Source organism: Trematomus bernacchii, unplaced genomic scaffold (genome assembly GCF_902827165.1).
Source record: "Trematomus bernacchii unplaced genomic scaffold, fTreBer1.1, whole genome shotgun sequence".
Lineage (NCBI taxonomy): Eukaryota > Metazoa > Chordata > Actinopteri > Perciformes > Nototheniidae > Trematomus > Trematomus bernacchii.
Window position 1 is genome coordinate 162,204 of NW_022987801.1, and position 18,161 is coordinate 180,364.

Here is an 18,161-nt window from a genome sequence, read left to right on the forward strand (position 1 = left end):
CAAAAACAAGGTGTGGTTCTTTCCTCCACTGGCTTTAAATAGTCATGTTTTACATTTACATAAGAGGTGCTTATTTGAAAGTAAAACACATATATAATCTATGGGTTTATAATTGTATAAACTTGTAAATTGATGGAGATATTTTTGTTGGTCTAGTTATCTTTTAACACTAGAGGGCGTTCTTTAACCAGATTGCCTGCTGTCAGTGAGATATGCCTATGAAAGTCACAGCAATGCATATATAAACTTCTTACAAACAATTTCCTTATGACTTTCAAAATAGAAATTTGTTGAAAATAAATGTCACGTAATTTTAAAACATGAGTCTCAATTTAACCCCATTAAATATTTTGGAAACTTTACTGCACACGTGTTCAGTTTTACACTATATTGAAATGTAAACGTTTAATTAATATTAGCTATATAACACGTGGCAGAAACATACCTAATAGTCCGCTTTTTTCAAACAGTTTAGCAGAATATGAATTTTTCTATAGTTAAAAATATATTATTGGCTGCTCTCTGGTGGACAAACCGTGTTCTGCTAGAGCAGCCTCCCTCTCCTCCATCCTCCTCCTTCTGAACCTTTTTCAGCGTTGACATTAAACCACCAGTTCTCCTTCACACCCTCCAAGAACTGTGAGTTTCTGGCTCTGCACCCTCGCTGCATACCTCCTGCCGCAAAGACCTACAGGGTAACTTGGAGAGGATCTGTACTTTACTTCACTCGGCTCCAAGATTTGCTCTCATGGCTTCTCCTGCTAAACCTTTACAGATGACACTAAACTGCTTCCCTCTTTTCCACGGTCTGAAACACAGGTGGTCTTATGTATCTCTGCTTGTCCGGCTAACATCTCCCAGTGGATGCTTGCACACCACCTGAAGCTCAACCCAGACAAGACAGAACTGCTCTTCCTTCCAGGTAAAGACTCTCCCATCCATGATCTCTCCATCAACACCGGCACCTCTGTTGTTTCCCAAACTCACACTGGCAGGAATCTGGATGTGATATTCAATGACCAACTTTCCTTCACTGCTAACATGGCTGCTACTCCGCTCCTACTCAACATAAGGTTACGTCTACTGACCCAGAATGCAACACAGGTTCTGGTCCAGGCCCTTGTCCTCTCACGACTTGATTACTAAAACTAGTGTGTGTGTGTGTGTGTGTGTGTGTGTGTGTGTGTGTGTGTGTGTGTGTGTGTGTGTGTGTGTGTGTGTGTGTGTGTGTGTGTGTGTGTGTGTGTGTGTGTGTGTGTTATATGATGGATACCTGAACAAATGTAAAACGTCATAACATAGTTGGTTATTAACATATTGTTATCGTCCAATGAATCATTTATTTCTAGCAGTTGTTCTTGAATCACTGTTCTTATAGTGGGCAAATCCCAACGACAGCAGGCACCAACAGAAGAGCTGGTTCAACTGCGTCCTCTAGTGTTGAAAGATAACCACAACAACAAAAACATCTTCCACTTCTATGACTAATTCCTGTTTTACTTACGGTGCATTTTGACAAGCTGCATATTCATTACAGAATGAAGTCTGTCAGTGAACTCAAACACAGTCCTCATTATGACAGCTATAGAGAAATTATTTTCGATTGCATACCCACCCATACATTATATATGTGTTTACTTTCAAATAAGCACCTCTTATGTAAATGTAAAACATGACTATTTAAAGCCAGTGGATGAAAGAACCACACCTTGTTTTTGGGTCAGATCGTTTATTCAGTTTTAGACAATTAAACATCCAGTTAAAACTCCATTAAGGTAAATATGACAAAAATAGTGATACACATATTATAACCATCACCACATTTCAACCATAACGTAAAACATTTTAGGAAAAGCAAAACATTATAGATTTGTCTTTTTATATATTTTTCCTCATAAACATATAATAGGACACAACAACAATTCAAATGATGTTTACAGGTTTCACACTTTAAGAGGATAAATATACATGTACTATATGAATAACTACTACAACAAATTAATATGTATATATTATATGTTGACTTTAGTGTCGCCCCTTTTTCTCAATTTCAGTTAGTAATCTGTTAGTAATTTAGTTTCTCCCCTCTTCAGGCTGTGATTTCTATATTTGAACTAGAGCCATTCAATAAACCCAGAGAGCAGATACAGATTAGAGAAGAGTGAGCTTGTAGCAGTAAATATACCAATGGGTTTACTTAGCGCAGATGAAATTAAACTTTTCATTGTCAGCCTTTTTGTACCACTTTCCATCTCTCTCCATGACTCCAGCCATGCCACACTGCTCATCCATTTCTTCTGGGGCCCAGTTGTTATAGCAGACCAGACGATCAATGACCCAGAGCCACAGATCCAGAGTGCAGGTGTAGCGCATTCCCAGCCAGACGAACTCAGTGTCGGCCATCTTGGCTCTCTTTTCGACCCATCTCTGCTGGTGTCTGTCAGTGATGGAGACCAGGTCACGGTGGTTCACTCTGCAGTAATCCAAGGCCTCATCCCAAGTCTTATTCTCTTTGATCAGGATCACTTTGTCTGAATTTTTTTTAGTTAGGGTAACCATTTATTGCAAAACAATTCTCAACTTCAATAATATAGCATCTTTCATATAAGGATCATTTGTTTAAAAAAAATAAAAATGAAAGTTGCTTAAAGTGGACCTATCATGCTATATTTGAAACATATATTGTAGGGCCATACCAATATAAAACATGTCTTCAAAATACCAAACAGATCATGCATTTTAGCCATGCCTCATTTAGCTCTTTTTGCTCTTTTCCAGCCCTGTTTTTGTAAGGGCTGATTCTGCTTTTGTGGCAGACTACAGCGCCACTTACAGGCCTGGCATATGTACTACAGCGTCTCCAGCGCTTTCGAGCGGTCTCTCATTCCCCTGATAGGTGGAGAGTTGCCCATATAGGCGGAGCACCCCTTTTCTGACGTCAGAAAAATTCAAATAATAATCAGCTCCGTTGCAACCCCGTTTTTAGAGATTTGGGTATGGAGGAAAAGAGAGAGGGTTGTGTTTTCTGACACTTGGTGAGTTCCCTGGAACACCGGGGACACATATTCATGTATAAAAGACGTTCAAAAGTGCATTTTGCATGATAGGTCCCCTTTAAGTTAAAAAGATACAAATACAATGAAAACCAATGACAAGGAAAAATAAGGCCAGAAATGATGTGGCACCTTCTGTAAAAGCCAGGTTTAAAAGATCTGTCTTAAGGACAAAAACAAACAAATAGCTTAGTGATATTTAAAACTGCTCTTTCATGTTTTTTTTAATAATTTTAAGCTCTCCACCCAGGCTTCACCCACTTGGACACTAAAAACTCTTATGTTAGGATGCTGTTCATTGTTCATAGAATTTAGTTCAGCGTTCAACACCATCATCCCCCAGCAGCTGGTTTGTAAACAAACCTCGGCCTCAGCTCTCTTCTCTGTAACTGGCTGCTGGACTTCCTCACTGCCAGACCTCAATCTGTACGGGTCGGCAACAACACATCAGGCACCATCACACTCAGTATGGGGGCCCCCCAAGGATGTGTGCTCAGCCCCCTGCTCTTCACCCTGCTGACCGACGACTGCACACCCACCCACAGCTCCAACCACTTCATCAAGTTTGCGGATGACACAACCGTGGTGGGTCTCATCAGCAACAACAATGAGACCCACTACAGGAGGGAGGTGAACCAGCTGGCCACGTGGTGCATAGATAACAATCTCTTTCTCAATGTGGAGAAAACAAAAGAGATTGTTAACGACTTCAGGAGAACCTACACCCAACACCCCCACCCACTGACCATCGGTGGTGCTGCTGTGGAGCAGGTGAACACAGCTGAACACAGCTGAGAGGATCATCGGTGCCTCACTCCCATCACTCCTGGACATTTACAACACCTGCCTCACCCGCAGAGCACTCAGCATTGTGGGTTACCCCACCCATCCCTCCACCTGCCTCTTCATTTTTGTGATTTTATTTAGGTTGTAATATGTGCATATGTATAAATGTGTCTTTGATTGTATAGGTATATACATATTTGCATACATATTTTTATATATATTTGTTTTTGTATTGGGGGTTGTGGGAAACGGTATTTCGATCTCTCTGTCTGTACACACAAACTGGAAGATTGACAATAAAGTTGACTTTGAATTTATGACTTTGAAGGAGAACTGGTGGTTTAATGTCAACGCTGAAAAAGGTTCAGAAGGATGAGGATGGAGGAGAGGGAGGCTGCTCTAGCAGAACACGGTTTGTCCACCAGAGAGCAGCAAAGAATATATTTTTAACTATAGAAAAATGTATATTAAGTTAAACTGTTTGAAAAAGACGGACAATTATGTATGTTTCTGCCACGTGTGTTATAGCTCATATTCAATAAACTTTTAAATATCAATTTGGGTTCCAATGTTTCCATTGACAAGTATAAAACTCAACACATGTGCATTAAAGTTTCCAATACACTCAATGGGGTTAAATTGAGACTCATGTTTAATTATCACGTGACATTTATTGTCAACACATTTCTGTTTAGAAAGTCATTATGAAATTGTTTGTAAGATGTTTATACATGCATTGCTATCATAGGCCTATAGCGATGACAGCAGGCACATGTTTTCAACAGAAAATCTGGTTCAAGTGCGCCTTCTAGTGTTGAAAGATAACTAGACCAACAAAAACATCACATTTTATGACTAATCAGCACATTTCCTGCTTTCTTAGTGTGCTTACATTTTGGCAAGCACCTTCTTAGAAATCAAGAATTAAATCTATCAGTGCCCTCAAACACAGTCCTTGTTATGTAGTTTGATTTGTAAGAATGACAGCCATGGAGGAATCCCTTTACATTATAAACCCATACATTATATTATATATATGTTTTACTGTCAAATAAGCACGTCTTAGGTAAATGTAAAACATTCATATTTAAAGCCAGTGGAAGAAAGCACCACATCCTGTTTTTTGCTTGGATCGTTTATTCAGCTTTAGACAATTAAACATCCAGTTAAAACTCAATGAAGGTAAATATGACAAAATAAGGTTTTATATATTTTAACCATCACCAAAAAGTTAAATATTTTATGAAAAGCAAAACATTATAGATTTAACACAACAACAATTCAAATGATGATTACATGTTTCACACTTTAAGAGGATAAATATACACGCACTATATGAATAACTACTACAACAAAAACATATAAAGTAATTCAGATGTTCACAGAGACAAAAACACGTTACATTTAGTGTCGCCCATTTTTCTCAATTTCTAATCCTCAATTAGTAAAAATAAATTAATAATAATATTAATTAATAATAATAATTCTGTTAGTAATTTAGTTTCTCCCCTCTTCAGGTTGTGATTTCTATATTTGAACTAGAGCCATTCAATAAACCCAGAGAGCAGATACAGATTAGAGAAGAGTGAGCTTGTAGCAGTAAATAGACCAATGGGTTTACTTAGCGCAGATGAAATGAAACTTTTTATGGTCAGGTACCACTTTCCATCTCTCTCCATGACTCCAGCCATGCCACACTGCTCATCCATTTGGTCTGGGGCCCAGTTGTTATAGCAGACCAGACGATCAATGACCCAGAGCCACAGATCCAGAGTGCAGGTGTAGCGCATTCCCAGCCAGACGGGAGTGTCGGCCATCTTGGCTCTCTCGTGGACCCATCTCTGCTGGTGACTGTCAGTGATGGAGACCAGGTCACGGTGCTTCTCTCTGCAGTAAGTCAGGGCCTCATCCCAAGTCTTACTCTCATTGATCAGGATCACTTTGTCTGTAATTGACATTTTTTTAGTTAGGGTAACCATTTATTGCAAAACAACTCTCAACTTCAATAACATAGCACCTTTCATATAAGGATCATTTCTTTAAAAAAGGAAAAAAAAGAAAGTTGCTTAAGTTAAAAAGATACAAATACAATGAAAACCAATGACAAGGAAAAATAAGGCCAGAAATGATGTGGCACCTTCTGTAAAAGCCAGGTTTAAAAGATCTGTCTTAAGGACAAAAACAAACAAATTGCTTAGTGATATTTAAAACTGCTCTTTCACGTTTTTATATATTTTAAGTAAAATAATATTTGTTCTAGTATGAATAAACAAATTATCCAGATCTCTAATTGTGTGTGTATTATACATATTTTCTCCACAAAAGGATATTCAACATACATGTATAAATATTTAACAAAAAACATGAAACAAAAAAACATTCAATGACTTTTCCAAAACTCACCGTCATAGCAGTAGAAGGGTTTTGGATCCATGCATTTGTCGGAGCTCCATTTTCCATTTGGCGTAGTCATAGCACAAGTCTTTGAGGCTTCATCTTCCAATGAGTCCGGATCCCAGTGTCTGAAAGAGACATTCTTCCCATCTGACCAACTCCAGATCTCTCTGAACAGGCCGATCCACAGACCCTGATTATTGAGTTTATTGACCCGTTCCTTGAATTCTGTTGAATTGATGTGTGTGATTCCACTGACCAGGTCAGTGTGATTTTCTCTGCAGTAGCTCTGAGCCTGAAGCCAATTCAGTTCAGGTTCATCAATTACAAAGTATTTCTCTTGCCCTGTTTCTGTGAGAATGAAAAGACACATTTTACAAGTTTCAAAAATATTTTTCATGTTGCAATAATACGAACACGATCTAAGTTTCAGCTTGACGAAAGTGTTTGGTATAATAATGTATATTGCATAAAAAAATAGGCCATGCTTTACCATCACAATGTATTTAAACAAGTAGAATTGTATCATCACAGTTACCAATAATGTTATGTTTAATGTGAAAATCAAAAATGTTTTTCAATTTAATTTAACTCTACACATGCGTATAACACATGAGTTATCTGTCAACTATTGTTACACACTGTGATATAATTTATATAGCGTTAATAGTGACTTATACTCACCATTGTAGCAGATAAACTTATGGATTTCAGGACAATGGACATCGTGCCATTTTCTTAGGGCCCTAATCACCACACAGTTCTCTGGATTGTCACCTAGATTGTTCGGCTCATCTGGATTTCGACCCCATTCAGGCGCACATCCTGGTTCACATTCTGTAGGATTGTACTTCTCCCCCGGCAGAGACCAGTGCCACTCTTTGATATCTCTTTCATTGATGCTCCTCAGTCCAATCCAGGCGTCTGTAGTCTGTGAAGAGTTAGGCAGTCTCTCCACGTCTCTCATGTCAGACACTGTGGCCAGGTCAGTGTAATGCTCTGTGCAATAACTCCGGGCTTCCTCCCAGGTCTTTTCCTCTTGAATGAAGTGGTACTCATAGAGGTGACATGTGAAGAAGGAACACTGACGTAAAAACACAGACAATTCTGCAGTGATGGAGCTGACAGTATGACAAGCTTCTGATCATTAAATCAAAATCATGACTACTAGAATCACCCCCACCACTTACATCATCCCCTTCATCTTAACATGTTAAGCCCGAGAGACCCCGGTACCGGGGCACTGCAGCAACATCTTGCAGGAAACAGTGTCTGAAGGCATGTTCATTTAATAAAACTATGAATGTTTTATATCCATGTAACGGGAAGAAACTCATCTAACTGATCATTTTAATTTTTTTTTCAAAAGAAAACCCACAATGCTAACACTGAGCCTCTGAATTAGCAACGAGCGAAAAATGCTAACACCTTACTGCACCGAAAATCACTCACAAAACCTTATTATTTATCTCTTCTCTACATCCATGACATCGTTTCACATCGTGAGGTGACACAGAATCAATGGACACCCACATTACCACTGAATTATACGTATTTGCGATGTTATAAGCAAAAACGGACATCAAAACAGGTGACGCTAGGTAGCTAAAAATGCTAACATTTTTACCTTGGCTCTGTAGTCTCTCCAAAGTGGTCTTCAATGGCATTAAAACGATAAAAACGCTGCTGAAGTTAATCCATAGGTTAATCCAATGTGTCTGTGTCCCTTTTAAATGATTTCTGATAATCCATAAGCATTAAAACTGCTTTTCCGTTTCCAGATGTCAAAGCTAGAGATAGGTTCACTCTGATGCTAAATTACATGCGCGAAGCCCCCACCTTTTCTCTTCACAATGAGTGTGTGTGGGGGACTCCCCCTTCGATTCTATTGGCTCTAACGGTCAGAAAGAGGTGTCAACCATCAAAATCGAGCAAGGGGGGCCAGATATATGGAAAATCCACCCAAATGACCCCAGAAGTGGTTTCTTTTTGCTAAATCTCTCTAAAAAGGTCAAATGTCACTTGTTTTGCATCAATTTTGATACAGGGTACTTATTATATGTTGTACTTTGGATTCCTAAAGCTTTGAGTCTACCTTACCATCATCCAAGGGTAGTTTTCACTATAAGTAAAAAAGAATTTTTGGATGGACACTATAATTTACAGTTTTTTACTATGTAAAATCTGAATTTTCTTTAAAATAATTATATTGATTCTGACTTTTCTACATCCAACTCACAGGTTTATCATTACTTTGAGAAAAAAGATTATTAATTTAACCCTTTTAGAAGGGAAGATATGGTCATTTGTTCTGGGAATGTCATTTTCGAGCCTGAGACCTGAAAAACAGGCTAAGGGCTTATTAACGGAGCTCTGAGGACACTTATTTCACGTTTTATTGTTATGAAGAGTGAGCAGTTTCATGACTCCAGATCAGGGACGTGCACAGACATTTTGGGGGGCGGGTGCTCAAGTGAGAAAAAGGGCACTTCCCATAATCATTTATAAAAAAATATTTTAAAACAAAAAGTTGTACATCTCTGACTTACTGACCAATTTATTTTTAATACCCTCACACTCACGCAATTGTTTAATACTCAACAGAATTCTACAAAATAATCAGCTAACACGGAGACAATGGTCTTCTTTAGTATTCACTAAGCACAACAGCAGACAACAAACTAGTACAATTAATAGTTATTACATGAGCAGCCAACAATCAAAATTATGAAGTTACTGTTTAAGGACATTACAGGCAAAAATATCGTTTTTTCATGTACTACTATTTTGGTTTATTTAGCTTCCATGTTTAGGAACAATTAGGCCTAGTTAACGCCTAATTTGCATATCAATGTGGCGATTGTGATGACGTTATTAGATACACATTTTATTGTATTCACTTTAAGTGTCTCCCCTTAAGTACAGTACATTAGCCTGTATGCCCATGATCAATTACCTTAGCTAAACCTTGAGCTAACTTATCCATTAGCTAGTAGCCTTAGTTAACTATCATTGTTATTGTCTTTTAGCCAGGGGCGGACTGGCCATCGGGACGAATCCCGATGGGCCGGTACTGAAGTGGGCCGGTCGGACGATGTGGGCCGCTCGGATAAGTCACTAGCACCCCCCCCGTCAACAATTTCCTCGCGGTATTTACTTGCGGCACCGAGGTGGGCCGCTCGGATAACTCACTAGCACCCCCCGCCCCCTCCCCGTTGATAATTTACTTGCGGTACCGAGGTGGGCCGGCGGTACCGAAGTGGGCCGGTCGAGAGTCCCGGGCTGAGTCCCAGTCCGCCCCTGCTTTTAGCTAATTACCTGTAAACTCGAGGCACTCGCAGTTTAGTAATTTGTTCATCACCACTCACCTTCAAAATAAGCCAAGAAAAGCCGGCATAACATGGGACAGTAAAAGTAAAAAGTAAAAGGGCACTTTCTCTGGAGGAAGAAAAAGGGCAGGGGCTCAAGCCCACTTTGATGTCTATGTGTGCACGTGCCTGCTCCAGATGTGATATCAGTTACAAATCTGATAAGATGATCCACTTACCCATCAGAATCAGCACGAACTGAATCCACTGCATCTTTGCTCTGTTAGATGAAACCAATATTATTATTGATCATTTATAAATCTTATAAATGATGTCAGTTACATTTAAACTATTTTGAACATCTAATGTTTCTGTTAAATGAACACAAACACAGACTGCACCACTCGCTTCTGTGCAGTAGTTTAATGAAGATGTAAATGGAGAGAAAAGGCACATTTAAAGCAACCCCATCAGTAACATACGGAGCCCCTAAAGGACATGAACAAATAAATAAAAAGAGAGAGAAAAAAGTCGGGATCACGGGTTAGTATCTCGTTATCCCGACTTCTCTTTTTTGTCTCTCTCTCTTTGTTGTTGTCCCTTTAGGGGCTCCGTAATGCACCGTAGGCACACACCGTAAAATGTATTTTTAGCAGATGAAAAGGTCTTATTTGAATGAAACATGCAAACACCAGTTAGAAACTAAACAATAACAGTATAGTGCCGTACAACAAAACTGACTTTTCATGTTTTTTTATCAAGGCCATTATATTTTTCTAGTTCTATATTGTTTTGTTTATTTATTCACATGTAGCCTACTATCAAAAACATACACTATGTTTTAGGTGTTGGTGAGACTTTATGGGTTCTTTAACCAGAACGGAGAAGTAAACTGAAATAAAAGCTTAATTAAATTGTGTATCGTTGCTTTTATAAGTCCGATTTAAAGATGTGTGTTAATTATTTTATTAGGGGTGAACTTACCCTAATGAAAATTACATTGTGTTTATTTGAACTGAGAGTGAGATTGCTGTGTATACACATCGTCTACAATAAAACATTTAAGATTTACCACCGTTTTTTAAAGCAGGAAAATAGTGGGGTTTTCAGCCCTGAGTAATGTCTACGGGACAGGCTGCATACATCGCCCACAAAGCTCTAAAAACCTAACATGAACCTGATAGGTAAAACTCAGGGCAGAAAATGTCCACTAGACTCAGACTAAATGTTTTGGTTTTCATTATAAATGTCCAGCGTTCTTGGTAAAGTGCCAACTTTTTTGAAAAATTAGATCAAGTTTATGATTCAAAATGAAACATTGAGATTTTAATACAAATACATAAAATATTCCAAGTGATTTCAAGAGAAACAAATGATTTAAGGGAATAAATGAACATAATAGGGTTTTAGATTTCATTACTTCTGATTGAGATGTGATTCATTAAATGTTCCTCCCCTTTGGAAAATATTCTGAAGGAGAATATTTTCTCAAAAATAAACAAAATATGAAAATGACTGAACAGAATCACACTTACTTCTCCTGAGTCGTCCTGTCAGCTGCTTCTCTCTCCGTCTCTCTCGATGTGCTGGTGAAGACTCAGATATCCACGAGGTCGCTGCTCTCTTTGAGCCACCTTTGGACAAACATTTGAATATTAAAACTCAGATGTCAAAGACGTCTATCATGGTGGATATATGATCCATTGATGGAAAGAATATCAATTACACGATGTAACAGGGAAAACAGTTGTTGCCTTTTTTGGAGTTATTAGTGATTCAAGATTAATTATTTAATCAAATTAATTTTAATTTTAATTTTAAGATAAAATAAATAAAACAACTTTGACTTGATAATTTGGTTCACAACATTAGACCTGTCCTCTAGAATAAGATAAGTATGCATGTTTGGATGTTTTAACACTCCTGTAATGTACCTAATCTTGATATCCTTTTCATTACAGAGCTGGGAAAACGGTGTATAGATTCTGATCCGTGCACGTCCAATTTTGACTGACTTTAGTTCTAATGTTAATGTTAATTTGACTTCAACCCATAAGTAATTATTTAAATTAACTCTAAATGTCACATGATGATGGATTAGTGTTCCACATTTTTTCCACTAATTTGTTTTTCAACCAGGCCAAAGGTAAAGAGAGACATTGATGACCTTGTGTCCCTTTTGTTAGTACGTGGTTCCATTTTGTCTATGGCCTTGGACGGCTTCACTAAAAGTCACCCAGTTCTGCCCTGCTACAGTCCGGCTGAGTGCAGTCACAGAGATGCTATGGCTGCTCTACATGACATTAATGGTCTGGTCCGAGAATGGACACCATTTCCTGCTCCCAGAGAGAATGACACTCCTCAAACTGCCGCACCTCCTCCTCCAAAGACTCAGGAGGCAGACGAACATTACAGCCGTTGATACTGTCTCATATGGGTCTGCTCCCCCCCACTGAGCCATGAACTGAAGGCATGACATCTGCTTTAAACACTTGGAAGTCTCCCTGTCACACCAGCACCAACCCTTGGGTCAGTCAGATGAGACTAACGGCTTCACTTAGGGCATTTGGTTCAGATACATGTTAAATTGTAATACTATTGTTAAAATAGGCCTAATGTCAGGGGCCTCTTAATGTCTAGTTCTACATGTATTCACATTCTATAGACAATGTTTCCACACTGTAAAAAAAGTCTGTGAAATTAACAGGGAAAAGCTGTAAAATCACAACATCAAAAAACTGTAAATAGAGAAACAATGAAGCAGTGTTTAATTTACAGTAATATTTCGTAAAGTACTGAACCAAACAAAACTGTTAAATTCACATTAAGAATATGTTAAAATAATTATATTTCATTGTATAATTTACAGATTACTGTGGTTTGAACACAGAAAAACTGTAATACATAAAACAATACAATACAGTTAAAATTACAACATGACAGTGTTAAAATCATGTTTTTTTATATTTTTTCATTCTTGAATATACTATAATATACTTACTTCTTATTTCTATTTGTTTAATACATATGTTTATTTTTGAAATTGGAAATAACCCAGTACTGAGATATTCTTGGAAATTAAATGAGAATCCATAAAACAGCTGGCGTTTGGATTCTGCGGCCGACCGGCTATTTGGAGTGGAATGCAGCCCACGGCAGACAGCCCAAACAGTAATCAAACGCCTCCGAAGGAAACGGCCGCTGAACTGAGACACGCCTACTGAGCAGTAGAGTTTGTTTCTGTTATTTCATTGGACTATTTAATTATCGCGGGAGCTGCAACTTTTTGCAGGTTTACGGTTACGGCTCAGTGCGCACCAAGTCTGTCTCTCAAGTCTGCCTTCCACGGACCACGGAGCTGTATGTACATGAGCGGAGGATCACATCTGTAGCACTGGTAAGCTAACCGTTTATTTTCTTCAAACTTCAATTATAACACGGTGTGTTGTCAGGACAATACTAACTTCTGTTTGTGATTGAGTGCATTTTGCAGCAAAATGTTGAGGGTTCTGCATTGCATAAGTGTTTTTTCAAATGTGTTTGCGCGAACTGCAAGCAAACAACGGTGTGTTGTCAGGACAATGCTAGCTTCTGTTTGTGATTGAGTGCATTTTGCAGTCATAGTTATAACTTCTACTGACCGGGAGTTAATTTAAATAGTCTGGTAACGTTATTGAAGTATCATGCTAAAAGCTGAACTCTTTATTTTCGTTTAATTCATGCTGTTGTGAAGCGGGGGGTTTGAAGCTACATCTGAGGGGGTTCAAATTTAACGGGCAGTCATGTTAGCGTGCTAAAAATGATTACCTGCCGTTTTTGCAGGTTAACGGTTACGGCTCAGGATGCGGCCAAGTCTGTCTCAAGTCTGCCTGCCACGGAGCTGTGTGCACATGAGTGCAGGATCACATCTGTAGCACTGGTAAGCTAACCGTTTATTTTCTTCAAACTTCAATTATAACACGGTGTGTTGTCAGGACAATACTAACTTCTGTTTGTGATTGAGTGCATTTTGCAGCAAAACGTTGAGGGTTTATGTTCTGCATTGCATAAGTGTTTTTTCAAATGTGTTGGCGCGAACTGCAAGCAAACAACGGTGTGTTGTCAGGACAATGCTAGCTTCTGTTTGTGATTGAGTGCATTTTGCAGTCATAGTTATAACGTCTACTGACCGGGAGTTAATTTAAATAGTCTGGTAACGTTATTGAAGTATCATGCTAAAAGCTGAACTCTTTATTTTCGTTTAATTCATGCTGTTGTGAAGTGGGGGGTTTGAAGCTACATCTGAGCGGGTTCAAAGTTAACGGGCAGTCTACTTTTTTCTGTTCTTTCTGCCACTTCTTTCTCTCTTTTCTGTCTAATTTGAGACGTAAGCTCGTAAAGGGCTAGTTTGGATGCTTATGGATACTTATCCATAGTCAGTGTATTACTTGCATGTCTTTGGAGGAACAGGCAGGAGTACGGGTACGTATGTAAAGCTGTGGATGGGTGCAGCAGCGAAACGTATTTTAGCCACCTAAAAATTCAGTTTACGTGTACGCTATATTTATAATATTGTCACAAATGTACCCTGCTGCTTCAGTCCCTATCAGAAACAGACTGTATAGCTGTCTGACAGAAAGGTAGAGCTTTGAAAATATTCTTTAATATAGCATACACTAAGAGTAATATTGTTTTAGTTTTTTTGGTGGCTTAACTATGTCCACAGCAGTGCATTGCTTAGCTGTCTGCTGGTTCTCCTCTCTGTTTCTCCAAACTGTAGCTCCTACAACCCCCCTTCAAACAATATGAACTATCCCCTAAAAGCAAGTCAAATTGACATTACATTTATCTCCCCTTAACCTGCAAATACACATACATACATTTTTGTATTGATGGTGAGCAATTTAACAGACCTTAAAATGTGTGCTAAAATTGTTTTGTGAAATATTTCAGGAAGACAAGTCTTGTTTTAATTTAGTTTGAATTGTGTTTTTCTTCTTTTTTAGGACGATCATGCTATTCTTCAAGGCGATTCATGCTGAGTGTGGATCGAAACATAGTACAGGACAACATCCCCTCCTTGGTTTCTGCCCTGTCCATGATGTTTGGGAGCTATTATTGCTTCAACATCGCCTACCCGTCAGAGCTGGCATCCACCCTGGAGTTTGTCCAGAGGTATGTGTTTTTTGGGATTGGCTTTATCCAACAATTAATTTTATTAAACTGCAACAAATCTAAAGCAGCTGCTTCAGTGAATTGGGGGTTAAGATAATTGTCATTTTGGCTTCAAAATAATAAGATTGATGTGAAGTTTTTTTGTTGTTAGGCAAGCTATTTTATTATTAATTCTGTTGTTTGTTTGTATTTTTATTTTAAGGTGTTTTTTCTCCATCAACCCAGAGAAGGGCACCAAAGTGGAGAAGACACGTGCATCCCGTCTTCAGGTGAACCCGAGAGTCCTCACCTTGATACAGGAACTTTCGGACCATGAGTGGCGTGATGTCTGAATATGGACAGTAAGATCAATGGCATGTGGCGATGTGCCCAAGTTACAGTTTGTTTGATTGTTTAAATCGTAGTTAAAATTTGAAGTGCCTTTTTTTCCCATGTTCTTTTAACTAATTTAAAAAAATGCAATATGTAACTCTCAAAATGTCAAACTATTCTTTTAAGGTCATTGTAAAAGCTCAGGACATCACTGTTGAGTGTAAAAATGTTGACGTGTTACACTCCACTGGGTGGTTTTGTTTTGTTTTCCACTTGGGATTTTGCTTCTGAAGTGAAGGGTCTCTGCTGACCCTACCTCTTCACCTATCTCACTTAGACACACACACATGTGTTTTGCAACTGTAGCTTCATCACGTACACACTTCCTTTAGCAATGAACATGTATTCAACTAAGACAATCCCTTATTTTGGCTAAGTTACAGCTCAGTCTGTGGCTGTGACAGTCGAGTATTATATTATACAGGTGCCCACTATAAGAGATGAGACATATAAAGTACTAAAATATTTAAAAACATTATTTCCCATAAATCATTTGATGTGATGCAAGTAACCTCTCAACTTTGTTCAGCTTGAATTTCCTGGACAATGTGAGCTGTTTGTTTATTGTGCAGCCTTAGTTTGTATGTTTTACCAATATGTATGTTGAGAAATGACAGATGTTTTTGATCACTGCTATTATATATATATATATAATAAATTCTTGGAAAGGCAAGTTCTTGTTGGAATTTTTTCAACTTTTAATACAGTGGCTCTTGAGGTTTATCTAGCTTTGCATTTTAAATTTTAAGTGCTTAATCTGTGTACCCTGGATTACATTCTTCACATTTCTGGTAATAGTCAAACATATATATACGAAGGTTTAGTGAAGGTGTAGTTTAAATGAAATCTTTCAATCTGACTAATGTATAGGAAAAACATTTTTATATATCAATAATCCTTACAGGCGGTTTTATGCTATATATTTGAGATTGATATTCATAGAACAGTTTTTTCTGCATTTTAATTGTAATAAATACATTTTACAGAAAATTTAAATTGCAGTATTTAGATGTTGCTTTCACCGTAAAACTCGTCATTACTACGGCAAAATACACTAAATTATACACAACTTTTGATTATAATTTGCGGGAACATTCAGTTAAATTACAGCATTACACTGATGCTTTTACAGTTAAACAGTGTTATTTGTTTGGTATTTTTCTGTAAAATTGAATGGGATTCAATGTACAATAGACAACAACTGCATGTAAATCTTACTGAAATAATCAGTTTAATAGCAACGTGATCATGCTAATTCAGCAGAAAAGGGCTGTTGAAATGACAGATTTAAAATGTAAATTACAACAGTTTTAAACTGTAAAATATACACGTTGTTCTGTAAAGTTGTTTACAGTTTACCGTATTTTTTACATCATTATTCTGGCAACAAAGCTGCCAGGTTTTTACCGTAAAAACAACGTTTTTTTTTTTACAGTGCACCTAGTAAAACTAAAGGCTGCACGAAACTCAGGCTACTATACAACCATTAACTAATGAGTAAATGTTAAAACATATTAGTTTAAAATAAATGTTTTTGTTATTATGTATATATGATTTTATGTGTTCATTATTATGCTTTTGACAAAAGATGCTCCAAACACTGACAAGAGATGATTGTTCTATTATGATTGGCTGTCTCGATCATTGTGATTGAATGTTTCAGTCGTATTATGTTGTTCTTAATGTGATTGTTATTGATGTAATTGATGTTGTGTAAGTCCACACTCAAATCTGAAGATTCCCATTGATTTAAGTAATGAACAAAATGTTATTAGACTAAGGTTTTTAGGTTATCAAAATTGATAAAAAGAGAGGAACTGTTGGGGAAATATGTTCCAATGTATCAGTTCATGCTGTCCTGACTGAGCACACTCACCTGTTACCTTGGCTGCTGTGCTCTCAGTGCTTTGTCTCCCTGTTCCTGCCTGTTGGAGTCAGCTGATAGAGGTGTTATGATTCTGTCTTGTTATGCTCAATGTTGATTATTCTCTCTGAACTAGCTAAATACAGGTCTGGGGTAGAGTTCTTCAGAATTGACGCGGCAACAGAAGTTTCCCCCACACATGCGATACATATATGAGAGGAACCAGTTACAATACGCAAGTGTGAATCAGTCAATTCCTGCCACACAAGGGTATGGCAACCTAAACATGTATTATAAAGAGTTTCTGTAACTGTGTACACCCTTCGTGAAAGTTATAGAGAATTAAATTATAAGAAAGTATACTAGAAATTAGAAATACTGAAGGAAAAAAGATACATTCACAATACAATGTTTACTACAATAAACTCTATCAAAATAAGAGACATAACAGAGGTTAAACTTACGCTGGTTTCTTCTCTCCTCGCTTCACTCTCTGCGTCATACTGGTTTAGACTTCTCCCAATAGATGTTTAATATGTCGCTAATTTACTGCCAGCATTTGAATATTACAACACAAAATATTATGATCTCTGTCGCGACCATTGATCCAAAGCAGAAGTCCATATCAGTTATGACAGGACATTTACATACAGTGATGTAATGGAAAAAACCCAGAGATGGGACCCGGAAAGCTGACTGTCCAACAAACATAGTTTAAAAAATGCTGAAAGCTACACTGATAAGTTTGGAAATAATGGTTTTATCCTCAAAAGAAATACTTACTTACTTAATAAATACTTATGAGCCCTCAAAGCGTTTTACATAAACAGGTCAGCATTCACCCGTTGTCACCCATTCATACAGAGGCAGAAATTAACATTCACACACATTCAAGCACCGTTTAGTCTTACGTCCCAGAGGGGTCTCTTGGGGAGAACGGAGACGATAACATACAACACCAATACATTGAGGCAGTCGGAATAGAAGTGGGTGCAGGTGGTTCTAGACTAATTTTACTGGCGGGGCCGTGATGGGGCCAATCATTTAATGAGAGGCACATGTAATGCAGGAAGAAGGAGATTTAAAATGTTTTTGTTTAAAGTCAGAGCGCATAATAAAGCATAAAATACCATTATTGGTGTTTGATTAAGTAACAGAGTTTGTGTCAATGACTTTGTTATCATCTTATTTTATTGTTTTAGTTACTTTGGCCCAAGATACAGAAGAATA

General features: G+C 37.8%; 1 protein-coding gene across 1 annotated transcript; it reads right to left on the reverse strand.

Annotated features, from left to right (window-relative positions):
• Positions 1-5,377: 5,377 nt before the first annotated feature.
• Positions 5,378-17,420, reverse strand: LOC117497991 (secretory phospholipase A2 receptor-like). The gene is made up of 6 exons (XM_034150038.1): positions 17,396-17,420; positions 11,077-11,175; positions 9,781-9,821; positions 6,918-7,317; positions 6,243-6,584; positions 5,378-5,784 (listed from the first exon to the last, which is right to left on the reverse strand). The coding sequence occupies exons 4-6, from the start codon at positions 7,198-7,200 to the stop codon at positions 5,378-5,380; spliced, it is 1,032 nt and encodes a 343-aa protein (XP_034005929.1). The 5' UTR covers positions 7,201-7,317; positions 9,781-9,821; positions 11,077-11,175; positions 17,396-17,420.
• Between the last annotated feature and the right edge of the window lie 741 nt (positions 17,421-18,161).

Coding starts and splice junctions, on each gene's coding strand:
- LOC117497991 (XM_034150038.1), bottom strand. CDS start 7,200: ATGAGAGACGTGGAGAGACTGCCTAACTCTTCACAGACTACAGACGCC. Junction 6,585..6,917: donor TAAGTTTATCTGCTACAATG/GTGAGTATAAGT, acceptor TCATTCTCACAG/AAACAGGGCAAGAGAAATAC. Junction 5,785..6,242: donor ACCCTTCTACTGCTATGACG/GTGAGTTTTGGA, acceptor TGTCAATTACAG/ACAAAGTGATCCTGATCAAT.